We start from the raw sequence: 20,706 nt of genomic DNA, 5'->3' as shown, positions 1-20,706 counted from the left end.
TTCAACTAACACGCATTAACACTACAGTCTTCCACTCACACACATTTACACTAGTCTTCCACTCACACACATTTACACTACAGCCTTCAAGTCACACACAATTACACTAGTCTTCCATTCACACACATTTAAACTAGTCTTCCACTCACACACATTTACACTAGTCTTCAACTCACATTTACACTACAGTCTTCCACTCACACACATTTACACTAGTCTTCAACTCACATTTACACTACAGTCTTCCATTCACACACATTTACACTAGTTTTCCATTCACACATTTACACTACAGTCTTCCATTCACACACATTTACACTACAGTCTCCAACTCACACATTTACACTACAGTCTCCAACTCACACATTTACACTACAGTCTTCAACTCACACACATTTAAACTACAGTCTTCCATTCACACACATTTAAACTACAGTCCTCCACTCACACATATTAACACTAATCGGATAGCGTAGCGGTCTATTCTGTTGCCTACCAACATGGGGATCGCTGGTTTGAATCCCCGTGTTACCTCTGGCTTGGTCAGACGTCCCTACAGACACAATTGGCCGTGTCTGCGGGTGGTTAGTCGGATGTGGGTATGTGTCCTGGTCGCTGCACTAGTGCCTCCCGTGGTCGGGGCGCCTGTTCGGGGGGGGGGGATAGCGTGATCCTCCAACATGCTACGTCCCCCCTGGTCCAACTCCTCACCGTCAGGTGAAAAGCAGCGGCTGGGGACTCCACGTATATCAGAGGAGATGTGGTAGTCTGCAGCCCTCCCCGGATCGGCAGAGGGGGCGGAGCAGCAACTGGGATGGCTCGGAAGAATGGGGTAATTGGCCGGGTACAATTGGGGAGAAGGGGGGAAATTTTTTCCCCTGACATCACCTATGAAAGTCTGCGTGACCAAAATATTTTTAGATCTAGGTTACATCTATTCCACGAACTCCATTCAACATCTCAGTTCCTGTGGAAATCAAGCTGCGGTAGATCTGCCTCACATTCCAGGGCAGAACACTTAATTTTTTCAATTATCAGCAAGTTAACGAGATGTAAAACTATTCCCAAGCCGCTGTGTTGATCCCACAGAGCTTTAAAATAGATGTGGATCGCCATACCATCCATTTCTCTTGGTAGAGTTAAGCGGGAAAATTAGTTGCTGAAGTTGCCCGCGTACACCTTCCTCCTCCATGTCAGTGAAAGTGGAGAGCATCCTACTTCAGATTTGGGAACCCCACTACATTTTTACAGTTTTCACGTCTTTTTGCATGAAAATGCAATGCAGTGACTTAAGTACTTCCTTCGCATTTTGTCTCACGGCGCCCACCCAATATGGATGAAAAGACCCTCGAAGGGAACTTGAGCACGGTTGTCATACCAGTTTTATTAAGTTATCGTTTCAAGCAACTGTGTCAAACTGTCACTGTGAAGCGAACGCGACTTGCCGTTATTCTGACAGAACTTTTTACATGTGCTCAACGGTTTGAAATGTTCTAACCTCAAAACTACATCTGCCTCATTTGTGAGGCTGCTCCTATAGGATTATGCTACATTTAGAAACATACCTGTTCCAAACCTTTATCTAAAACTAACACACTGTTCAACAGTTCACAACGCTGACACACTTAGTTATGACTTGATCAGTTTTTTCCCCCTAAACAAAAATTCCCTCCATCTGGTTTCCTTGTTCTTAACATTTCCTATGAAGGTAACAGAGGAGCTAAACACCGAGGTAAGGGTTAACAGAAGGGCAGTAAGTCTGTAACAGATGTCCCGTTCTTGCAGAACCAGGCATTACACACTCCACAGTCAGTATGTTTACATGACGTTAGAAAAAGTGGATTTATTGTGTTAGTCCGACTAAAACTGGACTTTTAAAATACACGTAAACGTGTTAGTCTGACTGAAATCGTACTAAATTGAATTTCTCGAAGTGGGACTTACACACCTAGATGATGCGGTTGGGGATGGATTTACTCTGGCATGTGTACGCTACAGCCCAACAGCAACCAGCTGAAAGGGGGCATATCACCACCTACTGTACCGGGGTCGGACATACTTCTGTCAATAAATCGATTCTCCCTTGTTTCTTGTATACTGGGGCACCGACAGTAGTCTAGTTACACGGCCTAATCCAGCTATAACTGTAGCTCGACTTCACTACACATGTAAACGCACTGACTTACACAATAAAACTTCCATTTTCAGCTAATTAACAGTTGCGTGAGCATGCTTACATCAAGCGAAAGCCAAAAACCAGAAGAGGTTTTAAAAGATAAATGTGGATTTTAGGAACCTAAATCACTTTCTGGTAAAATGCCTGGCATCAGAGCTTTGATCTACAACTCATATTATTTTATTGTTTCGCACAAGCAGTGTAAATTTGACCTGACCATTACTGTGGCAGCGTTTGTGCCCGACAACACACTGTCCCCACACTTTGCAAAGGAAGAAATCTAACAGGGCTCTCCGTTAAAAGGTTTACTGGACCCCAGCCAACACGAGATCTAGAAACTACGGAACGTTGTCATGTCCTTCGGTTCCTTGCTGGGCACGCACCAGTCATCAGCCTCGTGGATAGTCTTGTAGTGTTTCCAGGCCGACTTGTTGTACACGGGTAGTCTCTCAATGGACTCTGTGGATAATGCCTGCATAGGAGAGGTGGAGAAAAAGGTACGGAGGCAATGACTACACTGAATTCATTCTACTACTACTACTACTTTCGGCTGCTCCCATTAGGGGTTGCCACAGTGGATCGGAATGTTTCCATTTCTTGGCACTTCATTTTCCCGAAAATGAAATGCCAAGTCCTGGTGGAGGCATCCTGACGTGCCAACACTCCCTCTGGACTGCTGGTCACCAATGTCCTGGCACACTCAGTGGGTGGTGAAGTCCCAGTGAGATTGATGAACCCAAGTCAGCAGCCAATTGCTTTGCCCCCGAGGGTGAGAGTTGCTGAGCTGTGTAAAGCACAGAAGGTGCTACCGCACAAGGAGTTGGTAGCATCTGAAGAGACAGCTGTCGTTACGAGAGAGTTTCAACATGTGATGGCCTACGTTATTTAATAAACTGTTAATATGCATCCTGGACAGCCTCATCATTAAAGTCAAACTCAAGATGTCACATACTGAACACTGTGAATTCGTTTACTTTTCATTTTCAAAGACGTCATGCAAGTTGCCAACGCGGTATTGACTCACTCGAATGTAGATCACAGCGTCTGTTCCGTAACCCTCCAACGAGTACAGCTTCAGGTCCCCTTGAAAGTACCTGGCGTAGAGCCGTGAGATTGGCAAGCCATACCCGTAACCAGCCTAGGTAAACAGAATATAAGGGCTCAGTTCTCTACCACCCAAAGTCCCTGTCATGAAGCTCATTAGTTAAAGATTAAGTGATACAATTAAGCCGAAGAAGCCCGTTCCACATTTGTGGAATATGCAAAATGTTTAGAGTCAAAGAGTCTTGATGCATGCTCAATAATCCAGGTAAGAAAATCAAAGAAGGCTGAATTTCCGCTTCCGGTGTGGGATGATGGCGGCGCAAATTCACGTTTGCGGCAGCCTCACCCAGTACCGGTGTGGAAGATGGCAGCGCGAATTCATCTTTGCAGCAGCCCCACCCAGTACCGTTCATGCAGTGTCTTTGTCCACGTCTGCATCTAAGTTTGTCTTCGTTTGATGGCTGGGAGAGCTGGCGCTGGATTGGCTGGGAGAGTTTGGTCTGCTGCATCCTGTGGGCCCAAGGACAACGGCCCTGACGGGAACTGTGCCCGAAGAGGAAACACCGAGGGCAGTCTGACAGGACCCGGAAGTGGGGCAGGTTAGTTAACTGCTAGCTCATGCAGACTGGCACTTCTGATAACACTGAGGGTGGTCTGGCGGCGGCCTTGCCTAGCCTTGACTGTGTTTTTAGTGTCGTCATAAGGAGTGCGGGGAGGTGTGTCGAAGGTGTCTGGCTGGGAGAGCTGGCGTTGGATCGGCTCAGGGAGCCTGGTCTGCTGCATCCTGTGGGCCCAAGGACAACGGCCCTGACCGGAACTGTGCCCGAAGAGGAAACACCTGAGGGCGGTCTGACAGGACGCAGAAGCGGGGCAGGCTAAGCTAACTGCTAGCCCATGCAGCCCGGCAGTTCCGACAGTCATCCTGGCTGTATTCGTTCTTCTAGACAGTGATTTTTGTTTTTTATTTGGGTTAGATATATGTGTTAGTTTGGATATATGTGTTCTTGTAGTTTTGGATGTGTTTTTGTCTTTGTGTTGCACTGCTGTGGGCTGGGAAAAGTGATGTTTTGTTTCATTTCATGTGCACAAGTGCATGAAATTAAACGACTAATAAAGTGTTACTGATTCTGATTTTCTGATCAGTTCATCTGGATACAAAGTTTATTGACATACGTTTCATCACTCATCCAAGTCCCCTTAGTTGAGTCATGAAACGTATCTGTCAATAAAACTTTGTATCCAGGTGAACTGATTCAACCTTCTTTGATTAAAAAGCTTTTGAACTGTGGCACGTGCATTTCGGCCAAGGATGAAATCTGGTCTTTTTTTTGTTTTTGCTGTAGGCTCCTCTCCTTTCGTTCCTCAGATCAGAAGCAAGGGTGCAATCAGTCTTTGATCCTTTGAGCATTTTCACCATTGACGTTAAACTATACAATGCTACGTGCAGCGCGCACTGGGGTGGTTTGCAGCTGAGTGTGAAATGGCCGGGATGAGAGTCAGCACCTCCAAGTCTGAGGCCATGGTTCTCTACCGGAAAATGGTGGATCGCTCCCTCCTTGTTGAGGATGAGTTATTTCCTCAAGTGAAGGAGTTCAAGTATCTCGGGGTCTTGTTCATGAGTGAGGGTAGGCTGGAGCGGGAGATTGACAGGCGGATTGGTGCAGCATCAGCAGTAATGCGGACGTTGTACCGGACCGCTGTGGTGAAGAAGGAGCTGAGCTGGAAGGCAAAGCTCTCAGTTTACCAGTCAGTCTTTGTTCCAACCCTCACCTATGGTCATGAGCTTTGGGTAGTGACCGAAAGGGTGAGATCGTGGATACAAACGGCTGAAATGAGTTTCCTCCACAGAGTGTCTGAGCTCAGCCTTAGAGATAGGGTGAGGAGCTCGGACATCCAGAGGGAGCTCGGAGTAGAGCCGCTGCTCCTTCGCATAGAAAGGAGCCAGTTGAGGTGGTTCGGGCGTCTGATCAGGATGTCTCCTGGGCGCCTTCCTTTGGAGGTTTACTGGGCACGTCCAACTGGGAGGAGACCCCGGGGTAGACCCAGAACTCGCTGGAGGGACTACATGTCAAATCTGGCCTGGGAACGCCTTGGGATCCCCCAGGAGGAGCTGGAGGGCGTTGCTGGGGAGAGGGACGTCTGGAGTGCCCTACTTAGCTTGCTGCCACCGCGACCCGACCCCAGAGAAGCGGCTGAAGATGAATGAATGAATGAAAAATGCTACGTATCACACAGTATGGTCAGTCCTCTTCAGTGACAACTGGGGGTCACGTACCAAGACGTTTCCCCCAATGCTGAGGGAAACGTCATCATATGTTTCCCCCATATGATTTCTCCAGCCCTGAAACACATTTTCTGAATGCAAGGTTGACTTATCATCTATGGCTTCGATCTGATGCATCCCACCGCTACTTGGGTTTAGTTAAGATCAACTAAAGTGTACCAAGAGTGGGCGAAAAGGAGCTTGCAGCGCTCTGATCAGCCATGTGTTACTTTCAATATCCGAGTACACTACTACAGTTGGACCCAATCCATCCGCCAGCAGCCCCACTGATACGTACATGTCGACCAATGTTAACTGGTCACACACGTGGAGGAAACGTTTGTGACAGTAAAGAGTAATGACTGTTAATAAAATGTTACCACCTATAAGAACCATGTTTATGTTTATTGGCCATGTAGGTTTGCACATACACGGAATGTGACTCCGATTTCGTGGCTCTCTGCATACTTAACATAGAATGACCACTACAACACAACAGTCTTCAGATACATACACAAGGATTGACAGTGTGGGTGGTGTGCTTAGTAGCAAGTGGTGCAAGGGATGTAGATGCTGACAGGTAGACTGGTGATTAAAGGCTGCTCTGATCAAGCATTTAGCGCTCCATGTAGAGAGCATTTAGACAGGACTGACTTATTCAGGCGACATGAGAGGTTATAAAGTGCAGCGGTGCAGAGGACATATCAGGGATGCTGAAATAGACGTTATCTCGACAAGCTTGTCAGTTAGAGAGACGAACCACAACAGGTGAAACCGTCATGAAGTATCGCACGTGGGGCCAAAAAGACGATAAATTAAAAGTAGACCGTCTCTGCACAGTCTAACTGAGGGGGGACTCACCAGAGGGGCGGCGCGGGACGCCTCCATGCTGGGACGGGGAGCTGTGGAGTAAGTATAAGTGAACAGTCGGTCAATCTTCCGCAGGGGCACCCCTCCTCCACGATCGCTGACCTGCGGGAAAAAGCAAAACAAATCTCAAAGTATAGCGCCAATCACTATATTTGTTTTTTTATTTTACACCCATTTTCTCCCCCAATTGTACTCGGCCAATCACCCCACTCATCCGAGCCGTCCCGATCGCTGCCCCACCCCCTCTGCCAATCCAGGGAGGGCTGCAGACTACCACATGTCTCCTCCGATACATGTGGAGTCGCCAGCCACTTCTTTTCACCTGACAGTAAGGAGTTTCACCAGGGGGACGTAGCGCATAGGAGGATCACGCTATTCCTCGCAGTTCCCCCTCCCCCCTGAACAGGGGCCCCGACCGACCGACCAGAGGAGGCGCTAGTGCCAGGACACATACCCACATCCGGCTTCCTACCCACAGACACGGCCAATTTTGTTTGTAGGGACGCCCGACCAAGCCAGAGGTAACACGGGGATTCGAACCGGCGATCCCCGTGTTGGTAGGCAACGGAATAGACCGCCATGCCACCAGGACGCCCTTCCAATCACTAAATGTGTTCATGAGGGTATGTCTCACATACTTGTCGAAACCGTATACAATTGCTGTACACATATACATAACTCCACACAGCCATTGTTTTACAGGGTTGTTGTTTCCGACTGGACAAAAGTTTAGAGGGAGAATTTGACATGGCGGCAGATCGGGACACGACGCAGCAATGCAAGTTTTTACCTTCACTGTCAGATCTTCGGTTCCAAGTGCAACCTGTGCACGGATAGCAGGATACTCTATACAGTCCCCGTGTAGCTCCATGGTGGCTCTCATGGCGTTCTATAACAAAGAAGGCAACGTTAAACAGACCTATGCTAGGAGCGCAGATGGCCTGTATGAACTACACAATATTGTTGCAGTTTTCCAGTTCAAAGTTCAAGTATTGGCTGTAAAATGAGCGAGGCAACATGTGGACAATTAACGGCACTTACTTTGAAAAGTTCAAACACCATATGATACAGATGCGATGGAACGTAGACCACAGTGACGGGTTTCCCCTCGTCTTTGGCTGTTGGAGCCAAAAATCATTCAAGAGGGAGATTGAATTTTATCGGATGTGACAGGCTGAAATCGGATCGGCATGTAATTTTGCTGCCAAATACATCAAAAAACAAAACAATTACCGTTGAATTCCTCCATTAACAGCTCTGGGGAGTTCATGTAATACCGGTCACAGAGGTTTCTTGCGTTCTCGTAGGCATCTGCAGCGGAAACCGGAGTGTTTTCAAGCAAAGCGCTGACTGGCAGTTACACGTGAACCAAAACTCACTCGGACATTGTTTCACCGTGTTATTCATGAAAATAATATCAGGTCATAGCCATCCATCCATCCAGTCATCCATCCATCCATCCAACCATCCATTATCCGACCCGCTTATCCTGCTCTCAGGGTAGCGGGGATGCTGGAGCCTATCCCAGCAGTCATTGGGCGGCAGGCGGGGAGACACCCTGGACAGGCCGCCAGGCCATCACACAGGGCCGACACACACACACGGACAATACAGTACGGCCAATTCACCTGACCTACATGTCTTTGGACTATGGGAGGAACCCACGCAGACACGGGGAGAACATGCAAACTTCACACAGAGGACGACCCGGGACGACCCCCCAAAGTTGGACTACCCCGGGGCTCGAACCCAGGACCTTCTTGCTGTGAGGCGACCGCGCTAACCGCTGCGCCACCATGCCGCCCATCAGGTCATATGCCTAATAAAAAACAAATGTTCTCACCCCTGACCACCTCGGAGACGCGGCAGTTGGGATCAATACTGCCAATCTGTTTAGGATGCGCTGGATTCACCTTCACTTTCCCACCGAAGAGCAGAGCTGGAGTAAAAGAAACACATTTAACCAGAACAGCAAATGACAGGATCTCTCAGACATCCTGAAAAAATAAAAAACAAAAAAATACGAGAAAGCACGTTGATGAAATATATATAGAAGAACAATCTACACTCATCTACACCAAAACACAATTTATACCACTACTCGTACACTCATCTACACCAAAACACAATTTATACCACTACTCCTACACTCATCTACACCAAAACACAATTTATACCACTACTCCTACACTCATCTACACCAAAACACAATTTATACCACCACTCCTACACTCATCTACACCAAAACACAATTTATACCACCACTCCTACACTCATCTATACCAAAACACAATTTATACCACTACTCCTACACTCATCTACACCAAAACACAATTTATACCACCAGTCCTACACTCATCTATACCAAAACACAATTTATACCACTACTCCTACACTCATCTATACCAAAACACAATTTATACCACTACTCCTACACTCATCTACACCAAAACACAATTTATACCACTACTCCTACACTCATCTATACCAAAACACAATTTATACCACTACTCCTACACTCATCTATACCAAAACACAACTTATACCACCACTCCTACACTCATCTACACCAAAACACAATTTATACCACCACTCCTACACTCATCTACACCAAAACACAATTTATACCACCATTCCTACACTCATCTACACCAAAACACAATTTATACCACCACTCCTACACTCAACTACACCAAAACACAATTTATACCACTACTCCTACACTCATCTATACCAAAACACAATTTATACCACTACTCCTACACTCATCTATACCAAAACACAATTTATACCACTACTCCTACACTCATCTATACCAAAACACAATTTATACCACTACTCCTACACTCATCTATACCAAAACACAATTTATACCACTACTCCTACACTCATCTACACCAAAACACAATTTATACCACTACTCCTACACTCATCTACACCAAAACACAATTTATACCACCACTCCTACACTCATCTACACCAAAACACAATTTATACCACCACTCCTACACTCATCTACACCAAAACACAATTTATACCACCACTCCTACACTCATCTACACCAAAACACAATTTATACCACCACTCCTACACTCATCTACACCAAAACACAATTTATACCACTACTCCTACACTCATCTACACCAAAACACAATTTATACCACTACTCCTACACTCATCTACACCAAAACACAATTTATACCACTACTCCTACACTCATCTATACCAAAACACAATTTATACCACTACTCCTACACTCATCTACACCAAAACACAATTTATACCACTACTCCTACACTCATCTACACCAAAACACAATTTATACCACTACTCCTACACTCATCTACACCAAAACACAATTTATACCACTACTCCTACACTCATCTATACCAAAACACGATTTATACCACTACTCCTACACTCATCTATACCAAAACACGATTTATACCACTACTCCTACACTCATCTACACCAAAACACAATTTATACCACTATTCCTACACTCATCTACACCAAAACACAATTTATACCACTACTCCTACACTCATCTACACCAAAACACAATTTATACCACTACTCCTACACTCATCTATACCAAAACACAATTTATACCACTACTCCTACACTCATCTACACCAAAACACAATTTATACCACTACTCCTACACTCATCTACACCAAAACACAATTTATACCACTACTCCTACACTCATCTATACCAAAACACAATTTATACCACTACTCCTACACTCATCTATACCAAAACACAATTTATACCACTACTCCTACACTCATCTACACCAAAACACAATTTATACCACTACTCCTACACTCATCTACACCAAAACACAATTTATACCACTACTCCTACACTCATCTACACCAAAACACAATTTATACCACTACTCCTACACTCATCTATACCAAAACACAATTTATACCACTACTCCTACACTCATCTATACCAAAACATGATTTATACCACTACTCCTACACTCATCTACACCAAAACACAACTTATACCACCACTCCTACACTCATCTATACCAAAACACAATTTATACCACTACTCCTACACTCATCTACACCAAAACACAATTTATACCACTACTCCTATGACTCCATTATCCTGCTACGCTTCAATCTGGATCTATTAACATGAACTAGGCCTGGAACGCATCTCGCAAATTTTATTTTTGTCATCTTTTACACATTAAGACAATTAGACCAAAGCAGGCATCACACGCTTAACGAAGATAGAACCAGCCACGCAGACTTCCCACTCTCAGAACCGTTTCGTTCCGGCAGTTTTATTTAATTTTCTCCCCCCACCACTCACACGCCTTTCGTAGCTTACCGGGCAACTGGAAATATCGCTCACGTGATAAATCCAGAGCAGAGGCTATTACTGCCCAACCCCTTTCTTCTTCTTCTGTGGTGTCTTGCAGCAGGATTGTGTGGGGAATATATATATATATATATATATATATATATATATATATATATATATACATACATATATACATACATATATATACATATATATATACACACATACATATATACATACATATATATACATATACATATATATACATACATACATATATACATACATATATATACACACACACACACATATATATATATATATATATAAAAATCTCTACTACTCGACACACACACACATACATAAAAAACTGTTAAAATGAGATGGTTCTGAGAATCGAGGGTCTGATTGATTTGTTAGTGGAACCATTAAGTGTGTGTGGCGTCCGGGTAGCGTAGTGGTCTATTCCATTGCCTACCAACACGGGGGTCGCTGGTTCGAATCCTCGTGTTACCTCCGGCTTGGTCGGGTGTCCCTACAGACACAATTGGCCGTGTCTGTGGGTGGGAAGCCAGATGTGGGTATGTGTCCTGGTTGCTGCACTAGCGCCTCCTCTGGTTGGCTGGAGCGCCTGTTCGGGGAGGGGGAACTGGGGGGAATAGTGTGATCCTCCCACGCGCTACGTCCCCCTGGTGAAACTCCTCACTGTCAGGTGAAAAGAAGCGGCTGGTGACTCCACATATATCAGAGGAGGCATGTGGTAGTCTGCAGCCGCTCCCCGGATCAGCGGAGGGGGTGGAGCAGAGACCGGGACGGCTCGGAAGAGTGGGGTAATAGAAGAAGCATGTGATGTCCTGTTTCGGGCCATATCGTCCAAGTGTGTGCATTCTGGGAATTGCGAGACAAAAAAAAACTGTGAAATCTGTCCTTTTCCCGTGTACTCAGTACTGCTTAGGATTTGAGATGTCCTGTCCAACCCTGCTCCTGAAGAACTACCATCCTGCCGGTTTTCACTCCAAACCTAATGTAACACACCTGATTCTGATTACCTACTTACCAGGACCTTGATTAATTGAATCTGGTGTGTTAAATGAGGGTTGGAGGGAAAACCAGCAGGACGGTAGCGCTCCAGGAGCAGGGTTGGTGACCACTGCGTGTGTGCCGGGCGTGAAGTGTCAGTGTGAGAGAGCAGTAGTCAGTGGCGGCTGGCCAGTACAGGGCGCTGAGGCACCGCCCCCTTCAAATATTAGGAGATGAAAACCTACTTACACATTTTAAATATAATTTAGCTGTGTGATGCAAATAACGATGAAATAAAAGTGTTTTCAGTCTGTGGGCACCTGTCAGCAGCCATTAAATATTGGTTCAAATGGTATTTGGTTGATTTCTGTCTGAGTACATATACTTCCTGTCTGAATACATATACTTCCTGGGTGAGGGGCACCGGCCAAACCATACCTTATGTAAACCCTCAAACTTGTGACGAGCAGGTGACCTGAGGCTGCTGTCTGATTGGTTTCTTCAGATTTTCCAGGGGGCGCAGTTCTGTGCCGCCCCAGACACTCCCACTTTTATTGGCAGCGAATTGGTATCGTTTTAATGTGTTTTGATCGAATGTGGTCGGACGATTCTCGTGTCTGTCAATCATGTTCACACCCACCACCACACCTCATCTCGACTGTCAATCATCCACCGTCTACCAACCCTGATAAAATCTATAGGCTACGTTGTCCTTCTTAATAACTCTGTGACTGTGTGGACATTAAAGCAGCTGTCAGGTGTGCTGCGCCATGGTACATTGCGCCCCCCCCCCCATTTTTAGCACCAGCCGCCACTGGTACTGGTACACGGTCGTATGAAGCAGAGACGGTCCCACGATTCCAAAACAGACCTGATGAACGTGAGCTCTTTTTGAATGCGAGGTCCGTGATTCGCCGTGTGACACGAAGCCGACGCTTCATCAGAAGCGTCGGCTTGGCGAGTTTCGACTCGAGCCCACTTCAGGCAGACGCTGATGGGTTGATATTTAGAACCCGATTCATCACCTGCCAACATGGCTGGTAATTTGACAGCCTTACCAGCCCCCCCCCCCCACACACACCTTAATTTCCATCCACATTTGGCAGGTTAGCGGGTGTTAATTTTAAGCCCTGCCTGTCACAGACAAAAGTGGAAGCACAGACCGGCTGTGGCATCGCCGGATGTTTGTGCTGTTACCCCGCCCTGAGCGATGTTGTCTTTGCTGTTTGTCTGTACCTTTATGGAAAAACCACTTCCGCAAACGATGTTACATTTTCCAGGAAAGTGGGCAATGGTCCCAACAGGGCCTGAATAAATTTTGGAGGTAATCTGATCAAGGCCACAGTTAAGGTCGAGCTTGTTTTCCGGTCACATGGTTTGAACAAGTTCGATTTGACACCAAAATGTTTAATTTTCTAGTTCCAAGATATCTTACTTTCTGCTGCGGCAGTGAGAAATGAATTGCTTTGAAAGGGGTGGTAGTTCGAGTTCAGCGGCACAGTCTGTTGTGCCTGGCACCACTTCTCCCAGATAGCAAAACTGCTGTGGGCCTGGACCCGTCCCACACCGACACTTTCATCCGGCCCACATACCGCGTGGAATGATGGCACTTGGGCGGTCCGCTCCGGTTTGCCAGATCTGGGCCAGAACCAAGCCATAGCAATGCCGCATGTGCCACATATTTGCCGAAGGTGGCCCGTATTTGTTTCGTGATATTTGGCGTATTTGGGCCATATTTGCTATTATACATGTGGGCCACTTCAGGCTCACATCCATTTTGTCCGGGCCAGAAGAAGGCCACCAGTGCCGCATCAGTGCCTGAAGTGGCCCACATCCGGATGCTGTCTGGGTTTTGAACCGTTACTTCCACATGATAAGTAATACCTCGTGAAAGCAGCAGCAGCTATAGAACAAAAACATGCCTGCATGGCTACGAAATACATCCTCGGCACTAGGGGGTGTAACGGTACACGTATTTGTACCCAATATTCTCGGTATGGGTCTTTCAGTTCAGCACGCATGTGTACCGAAGGAATGCAGCGTTGTTTTAAATACGGCACATGCAGAACTTTTGTGTGTGCAGAATTCGGAGTTTCTCCCACTAGCGACTTTCGCAAAAGGTTGGATGTTGTACGTTCAGCCACCCACTAAGCATGCACGCATAAACGCACGCCACAGAGAGACTGCCGGTAACTCAGCACAGCACATCCTGGTAGTCGTGGCAAACGCAGATAAACCAGAGTTTACTGCCAGCAGACTTGCCCTGTCTGCAAACATCCTTCCATCATCCGAACTGCTTACCCTGCTCTCCGGGTCGCGGGGATGCTGCAGCCTATCCCAGCAGTCACTGGGCAGCAGGCGGGGAGACACCCTGGACAGCCCGCCAGGCCATCACAGGACCCAGACCCACACACACACACACACCCAAAAACATTCACACCTAGGGACAATTTAGTACGGCTGATTCACCTGACCTACATGTCTTTGGACTGTGGGAGGAAACCGGAGCCCCCGGAGGAAACCCACACAGACACGGGGAGAACATGCAAACTCCACACAGAGGACGACCTGGGACGACCCCCAAGGTTGGACTACCCCGGGGCTCGAACCCAGGACCTTCTTGCTGTGCAGTTAATTAAGTACAGTTATTTTTCTAAATGCTGCACCTTAATGTAGGTTTATTTTATTAGAGAACATTAATTTCAATTTACTTTCAAGTAAATTGAAATCAATAGTAGTAGGTTGCAGCCGGGTGCAACAGTATTGATAGACTTTGTTTATTTTATTTAAGAAAGACAGAGCCATAGTTTGTTCAGTAAACCACTGTTAAATGTTTTCTTTCCCTCCGTGGTACCGAAGACCTACCAAATCCTGACCTCAGAACCGAGGCACCTACCCAACCGTGATGTTGTGTACCATTACACCCCTACTAAGTTTTTTTTTTTTGGATTCCCCCCCTTTTTCTCCCCAACTGTATCCGGCCAACCACCCCACTCTTCCGAGCTGTCCTGGTTGCTGCTCCACCCCCTCTGCCGATCCGGGGAGGGCTGCAGACTACCACATGCCTCCTCCCATACATGTGGAGTCACCAGCCACTTCTTTTCACCTGACAGTGAGGAGTTTCACCAGGGGGATGTAGCGTGTGGGAGGATCACGCTATTCCCCCAGTTCCCCCTCCCCCCAAACAGGCGCCTTGACCGAACAGAGGAGGCGCTATTGCAGGGACCAGGACACATACCCACATCCGGCCCACCCGCAGACACAACCAATTGTGTCTGTAGGGACGCCCGACCAAGCCGGAGGTAAACACAGGGATTCGAACCAGCGATCCCCGTGTTGGTAGGCAACGGAATAGACCGCTATGCCACCCGGACAACCTCCCTACTAGGTTCTCTTATCATGTTCATTAAGTAGGTCTCTCCTTCAACATATGGTAAACAGAGCAGCTTAGATGTCTTTATGCTCAGTAATCCAGTTAGGGTAAGTCACAGGAAGTTGAATCAGTTCATGTGGACACAGCGTTTATTGACAGAAACATTTCATCATCTCTGCAAATGTTCTCATTCATCCAGGTCATGGTTATCCAAAGGAGTTGAATCAAGTGCAACTGGACTTGGTATATATCCGTGAAGAGAGACATTTCATTTCCAAACCGGAAGAATGAAGCTGGTCGTTGGTTTGGGTGGTTATGCCACTGTGTTGTTTATGAGGGTGGGACACCTGCAGCCAGTTGAGACTGAAGAGGTCACAGATGATGATGATGAAATGTCTCTCTCAATAAACACTGTGTCCACATGAACTGACCCAACTTTCTTTGAGGAGCCGCTTAGAGAGCTGATCCTTTATGAATGACATCATCAAAAGTCCGATTAACAAATCTAGACCTGTTACTTTACCATAGGGGCAACATATTCACCAAGTATAATACTTGTCTAAGCGTAAGACTTGTTTGAGAAGCATTCCTGACAACAAAAAAGTAATATTTTCAACATAGTAAATAGAGTGAGTGCTTCAATATGCGTCGTATTAACTCACTGTGCTGGTTGAGCAGCATTCTGATGGATATTCGGCTCATGTAAAAACGATCCAGGAAATACTGAACGTTCTGGCTGACGACCGGGTCCGTACCATAGGCCTCCTTATACTCCACAACTCCCTGTGCCATGGTTGGAATGACATCATTGTGACGATTTCTGATTTTTATTACGGCATCTGTGAAGCTACATGAAAACAGACAACAGAGAAATTATAGCTCGCCATCAAACAAAACCTTTTGAGAAAGTTCTATATCTGTTATCCATCCATCCATCCATCCATCCATTATCCAAACCGCTTATCTCGCTCTTAGGGTCGCGGGGATGGTGGCGCCTATCCCAGCAGTCACTGGGCGGCAGGTGGGGAGACACCCTGGACAGGCCGCCAGGCCATCACAGGGCCGACACACACATTCTCACTCACACACACACACACACACACACACACACACACACACACACACACACACACACACATTCATACCTAGCGGGAATTTAGTATGGCCGATTCACCTGACCTACATGCAGGGCTCGAAATTAACTTTTTTCCTCAGTGTCCCACAAACTGTCCCGAATTCTACTTGGACTGTCCCGGATATAACCAACAGTGTCCCAAATTTTAATTCTTGTCGTCGCCCCCCCAATTATGCAAAATAGATATAATTTGATCCTTTTTTGTCACTTAATCATCACACCATGGACTCTGGTCCACCATATAAGTTTAAAATACTTATTCTTTTATTGAGCATATGAATATTAGTTTCGGGAGTTTCGGGAGTCGGCAGTATTGGGGCTTGCATCAGGGGGCTGTTTATTCAACCACCTCAGCATTTCTTTCTTCTTCTTCTTCTTTTAACTGTGGTTGATGATGGTCTATCGCTCTGGCTCTATGAATGTTGCATTGGCGCAAGTCAGGCAGCAGCCACTGGCAGAGTGGATGACGCAGAATGCATTCTATGATTTGCACGAACGAGGTGATTGACTGCCCTATCGTGAGGTGCTGCAAGAACGTAAGCCTTCGGTAGTTTCGCCGTTCACACGTTTTGATTAAATTATTCAAACGACAAAGTAACGTCTAGATACTCATAATTAATGACTTTGCAAATAACACCTATTTCAAAGTTTACTTTGACATTTTTTTTCACTGTCCCGGAATTGTCCCAGACAAAATATATTTGTGTCCCAGTAGGATTTTTTATGGTCCCCGGGAATTTCGAGCCCTGACCTACATGGAGGAGGAAACCCATGCAGACACGGGGAGAAAATGCAAACTGCACACAGAGGATGACCTGGGATGACCCCCAAGGTTGGACTACCCCGGGGCTCGAACCAGGAACCTTTTTGCTGTGAGGGGACCGCGCTAACCACTGTGCCATCATGCCGCCCCATATAAGAAACAGAGTATATACGTATAAGTTTAAAAAGAAAATCAAACTGGACCAAGTAGATTGTAATCAACTCACTCATAATTCACTTTCTCATCATTTGCATTCCTCTCCTTGAACTCAAGAATCTCCTGAAGACTTTGCATATACCTAAGAGAGAGGAAATATCAATATCCATACATCGGCACTGGCAGGAAACAATTCCAGACATGACTGAGGAAAGGGGATATTAAACCCACATACCAGCTTTGGACCAGCCGAACCGATGGAGTCCTTAACAGGTTGTCGGGTAATAAATTGATCTCTTTCATGATGTTCGCCAACCTCACAGGTAACTCTTGTCTGAGGAAGGTGAACGACGTCCTTTCACATGCATTTTCTGAGCCTGTAAGGTATGAATGCTGTGTTAGTAAACTGGCATGACACAGGTATAGTTCTATCAACTCTTAATGCTGCGCAAGTGCTGGAATTGTAACTTCTTTATTCAAGAATTACTAATAACAAGGACCACAACTTGTTCAGATATGTCATTCATAAACATCATTTAACCTGTTATGAGTTGGGCTGCACCAGCCAGAGAGATATCTTGGTGCTGGAGTTTTGCAAATATTTCAGAAGTGTGTGTGTGATTCGCTTTATCTACACCCAAGAGGACAAAAAATGTCCTCATTATGATATTAAAATAACGACATTATATTTTTGGTCCCCATGAGGAGTAAGGTGATTTCTGGGCCAGAGGCTGGATTTACGAATGGGGTCACAACTGTGGTTATGGTGAGGCTTAGGTCCAGTATTACAGTTAAGACGTTACAATTCAATTCAAAACTTATTGCAGACAAATAGGTAAAAGACAAACCCCAGACAATACACAGAGCAAACACAATAAAATAACATAAATGGAACAAATCGGTGTCTTATAAGAAGGCAGCTATACCAGTGGCCCCACTGCCGGGATTGGTAGCGTGTGGCACTGACTGAATCTTATACTAGTTAAACTCTTGACGATTACATTATCAGAGTCATTGAGCCGGCAAATAAATCTATACATGAGACTTCTTGGAAGAGCTTGAAAGGTACTGACTCCTGCAGCCACAAACATCTCACTTGCACTACACCATCTAGGTCTTTTTAGTAGTATTCTCATAGCATCATCATAAGCTACTCGAAGCCTCTGAAAGCTTGCTTTTTTATAGCTTGACCACAGGTGTGCAGTATAAAGTGGTGTACAATATGTAGTTTGACCACAGGTGTGCAGTATGGTGTACAATATGTAGTGTGACCAAAGGTGTGCAGGATAAAGTGGTGTACAATATGTAGTTTGACCACAGGTGTGCAGTATAAAGTGGTGTACAATATGTAGTTTGACCACAGGTTCGCAGTACAAAGTGGTGTACAATATGTAGTTTGACCACAGGTTCGCAGCATAAAGTGGTGTACAATATGTAGTGTGACCACAGGTGTGCGGTATAAAGTGGTGTACAATATGTAGTGTGACCACAGGTGTGCAGTATAAAGTGGTGTACAATATGTAGTTTGACCACAGGTGTGCAGCATAAAGTGGTGTACAATATGTAGTGTGACCACAGGTGTGCAGCATAAAGTGGTGTGCAATATGTAGTGTGACCACAGGTGTGCAGTATAAAGTGGTGTACAATATGTAGTGTGACCACAGGTGTGCAGCATAAAGTGGTGTACAAAATGTAGTGTGACCACAGGTGTGCAGTACAAAGTGGTGTACAATATGTAGTGTGACCACAGGTGTGCAGCATAAAGTGGTGTACAATATGTAGTGTGACCACAGGTGTGCAGTATAAAGTGGTGCACAATATGTAGTGTGACCACAGGTGTGCAGTACAAAGTGGTGTACAATATGTAGTGTGACCACAGGTGTGCAGTACAAAGTGGTGTACAATATGTAGTGTGACCACAGGTGTGCAGTACAAAGTGGTGTACAATACGCTCTGAACAGAGGCATCTTCACACTAACTGAACAAACACCAAGCTTGCGTAACAGTGTTTGCTTGCGCACACATCACGCAGCGTTGCCTATACACATCATCGTCGTCTGTCATTTGTTCAGTAATGTAACGTCCAAGATATTTCACCTTATTACACACCCCAAGATTATCATTAGGAAATGTTAGATGATTGACCTCTGTGGTTCTGCGGATCATGACAACACTCTTACTAGCGTTGTATTCCACATCACGCTGCACACCGTGCACACAGCATGCATCAAGGAGCTGCTGCAGGAGACCTGCGCTACCGTTACAATCAGGCTCAGCGTTAATTTTAGGGTTTGGGGTTCGGGGAACAAGCGTTTGACTCCGATGTTGACAGAATTTGTCCCTAAGAGGATGCATGTAAACAAACGTGTGTGTGCGTGCGTGCGTGCGTGCGTGCGTATAATTCATCTTACCAAAATCCAAAAACTGTTTCATTGAGAGAGGTGACGGTGAAAATTTTGAGTAGTAGTCAATGTCCTTTCCTATGGACAAGCTGCTCCTCAGAACTCTGAAAATCCTCATTTTGGACGACACCGGTGCCGGCTCGCTTCTGGCCGACGGCGACGTTCAGTATCGATCAAAGATGGCAACGATGGAAAGGAGACTGATCATGGTTTGCTGTCCGCGATTAAACCCCGCCGCTACCATTAGCCGCTAACATTAGCCGCTACCATTAGCCCTTAGCTAACCTCTCTGCAGCTCCGCAACGCAACGCCCCCCTTCACATCAGCGCTCTAACAATATATCAAATGCTGCGTGAAGGAGCAACGCGCCCATGGCCAACCCCGCCGCACGTTATAGGCTGGCCCGGCACGCGTTATATCGCGTTATATCGCGTTATACCGTTCGCCGAACTATATCGGTCAGTTGGTGAAGACGGGAACAGGTGGCTGCGCTCCGCGACCAGCCGGAAGCAACACGGAGAGCCGCCACACGCCGCGAGAGCGATGTCCCGTCTACTTCCGCCTTTGGACAAGTTGTTACATCCAAAAACGTCCCTTCCGGTTCCGCGGTGGCGCAGCGGTCTAAGCGTCGCCTTTGTGACGCAGTTGCCCACCGGGGACCGGGGTTCGCACCTCGGTCTCGTCAGAGCCGACTATGGCCGGACTCGATGAAGCAGCGATATAGGTTTGAACTAAAATAGGGGATCGATTGGCCACTAAATTGGGAGAGTAAAGGGAAAAATGAGAAAGAAATAGAACAAAACAGCCCCCTCCGTAGCTCCCCTTTTGTCCCCCGCGTCACGTCGTGTACGGATGGCGTACTGTACCTTTAAGAGGAACTACGAGCTAGAGATGGGTAAACCAAGGGGAAGACAATTTATGTAACACACATCCATCTGTCTCCAATTTTGCTGTCTAAAAATGTAATATTTGTATTATTTAATGAGTGGCAATAAAAGTCAATCGCACTGGGTGTGTTTTTACTCTGCTGGGTAACTTCTTTAGTCGGAAAGAAGAAAGAGAAACCCCCTCTTCGGATACTGACGTCGGATGTAAACTGTTATGTATCGCCTGCACATGATTAATGTCTAGAAAGCAAGACAATGTTGCTTATGTAAATTTGACTTAATGAGGCA

At 46.0% G+C, this 20,706-nt stretch overlaps 1 protein-coding gene across 1 annotated transcript; it reads right to left on the bottom strand.

The window, feature by feature from the left end:
* Positions 1-1,364: 1,364 nt before the first annotated feature.
* Positions 1,365-20,353, bottom strand: pdk1 (pyruvate dehydrogenase kinase, isozyme 1). Its single transcript, XM_056288994.1, has 11 exons — positions 19,541-20,353; positions 17,365-17,506; positions 17,200-17,271; positions 15,738-15,922; positions 8,197-8,292; positions 7,587-7,664; positions 7,395-7,471; positions 7,144-7,242; positions 6,345-6,455; positions 3,201-3,314; positions 1,365-2,648 (listed from the first exon to the last, which is right to left on the bottom strand). The coding sequence occupies exons 1-11, from the start codon at positions 19,647-19,649 to the stop codon at positions 2,508-2,510; spliced, it is 1,224 nt and encodes a 407-aa protein (XP_056144969.1). The 5' UTR covers positions 19,650-20,353; the 3' UTR covers positions 1,365-2,507.
* Between the last annotated feature and the right edge of the window lie 353 nt (positions 20,354-20,706).

The sequence above is a fragment of the Lampris incognitus genome, chromosome 11 (assembly GCF_029633865.1).
Source record: "Lampris incognitus isolate fLamInc1 chromosome 11, fLamInc1.hap2, whole genome shotgun sequence".
In the NCBI taxonomy this organism is placed as follows: Eukaryota; Metazoa; Chordata; class Actinopteri; order Lampriformes; family Lampridae; genus Lampris; species Lampris incognitus.
The sequence above is the reverse complement of the archived record's forward strand: the minus strand, read 5'-3'. Positions and strand labels throughout refer to the sequence as shown.

Coding starts and splice junctions, on each gene's coding strand:
- pdk1 (XM_056288994.1), bottom strand. CDS start 19,649: ATGAGGATTTTCAGAGTTCTGAGGAGCAGCTTGTCCATAGGAAAGGAC. Junction 15,923..17,199: donor GATGAGAAAGTGAATTATGA/GTGAGTTGATTA, acceptor GTTTTCATGTAG/CTTCACAGATGCCGTAATAA. Junction 2,649..3,200: donor ACGCTGTGATCTACATTCGA/GTGAGTCAATAC, acceptor TCTCCTATGCAG/GCATTATCCACAGAGTCCAT.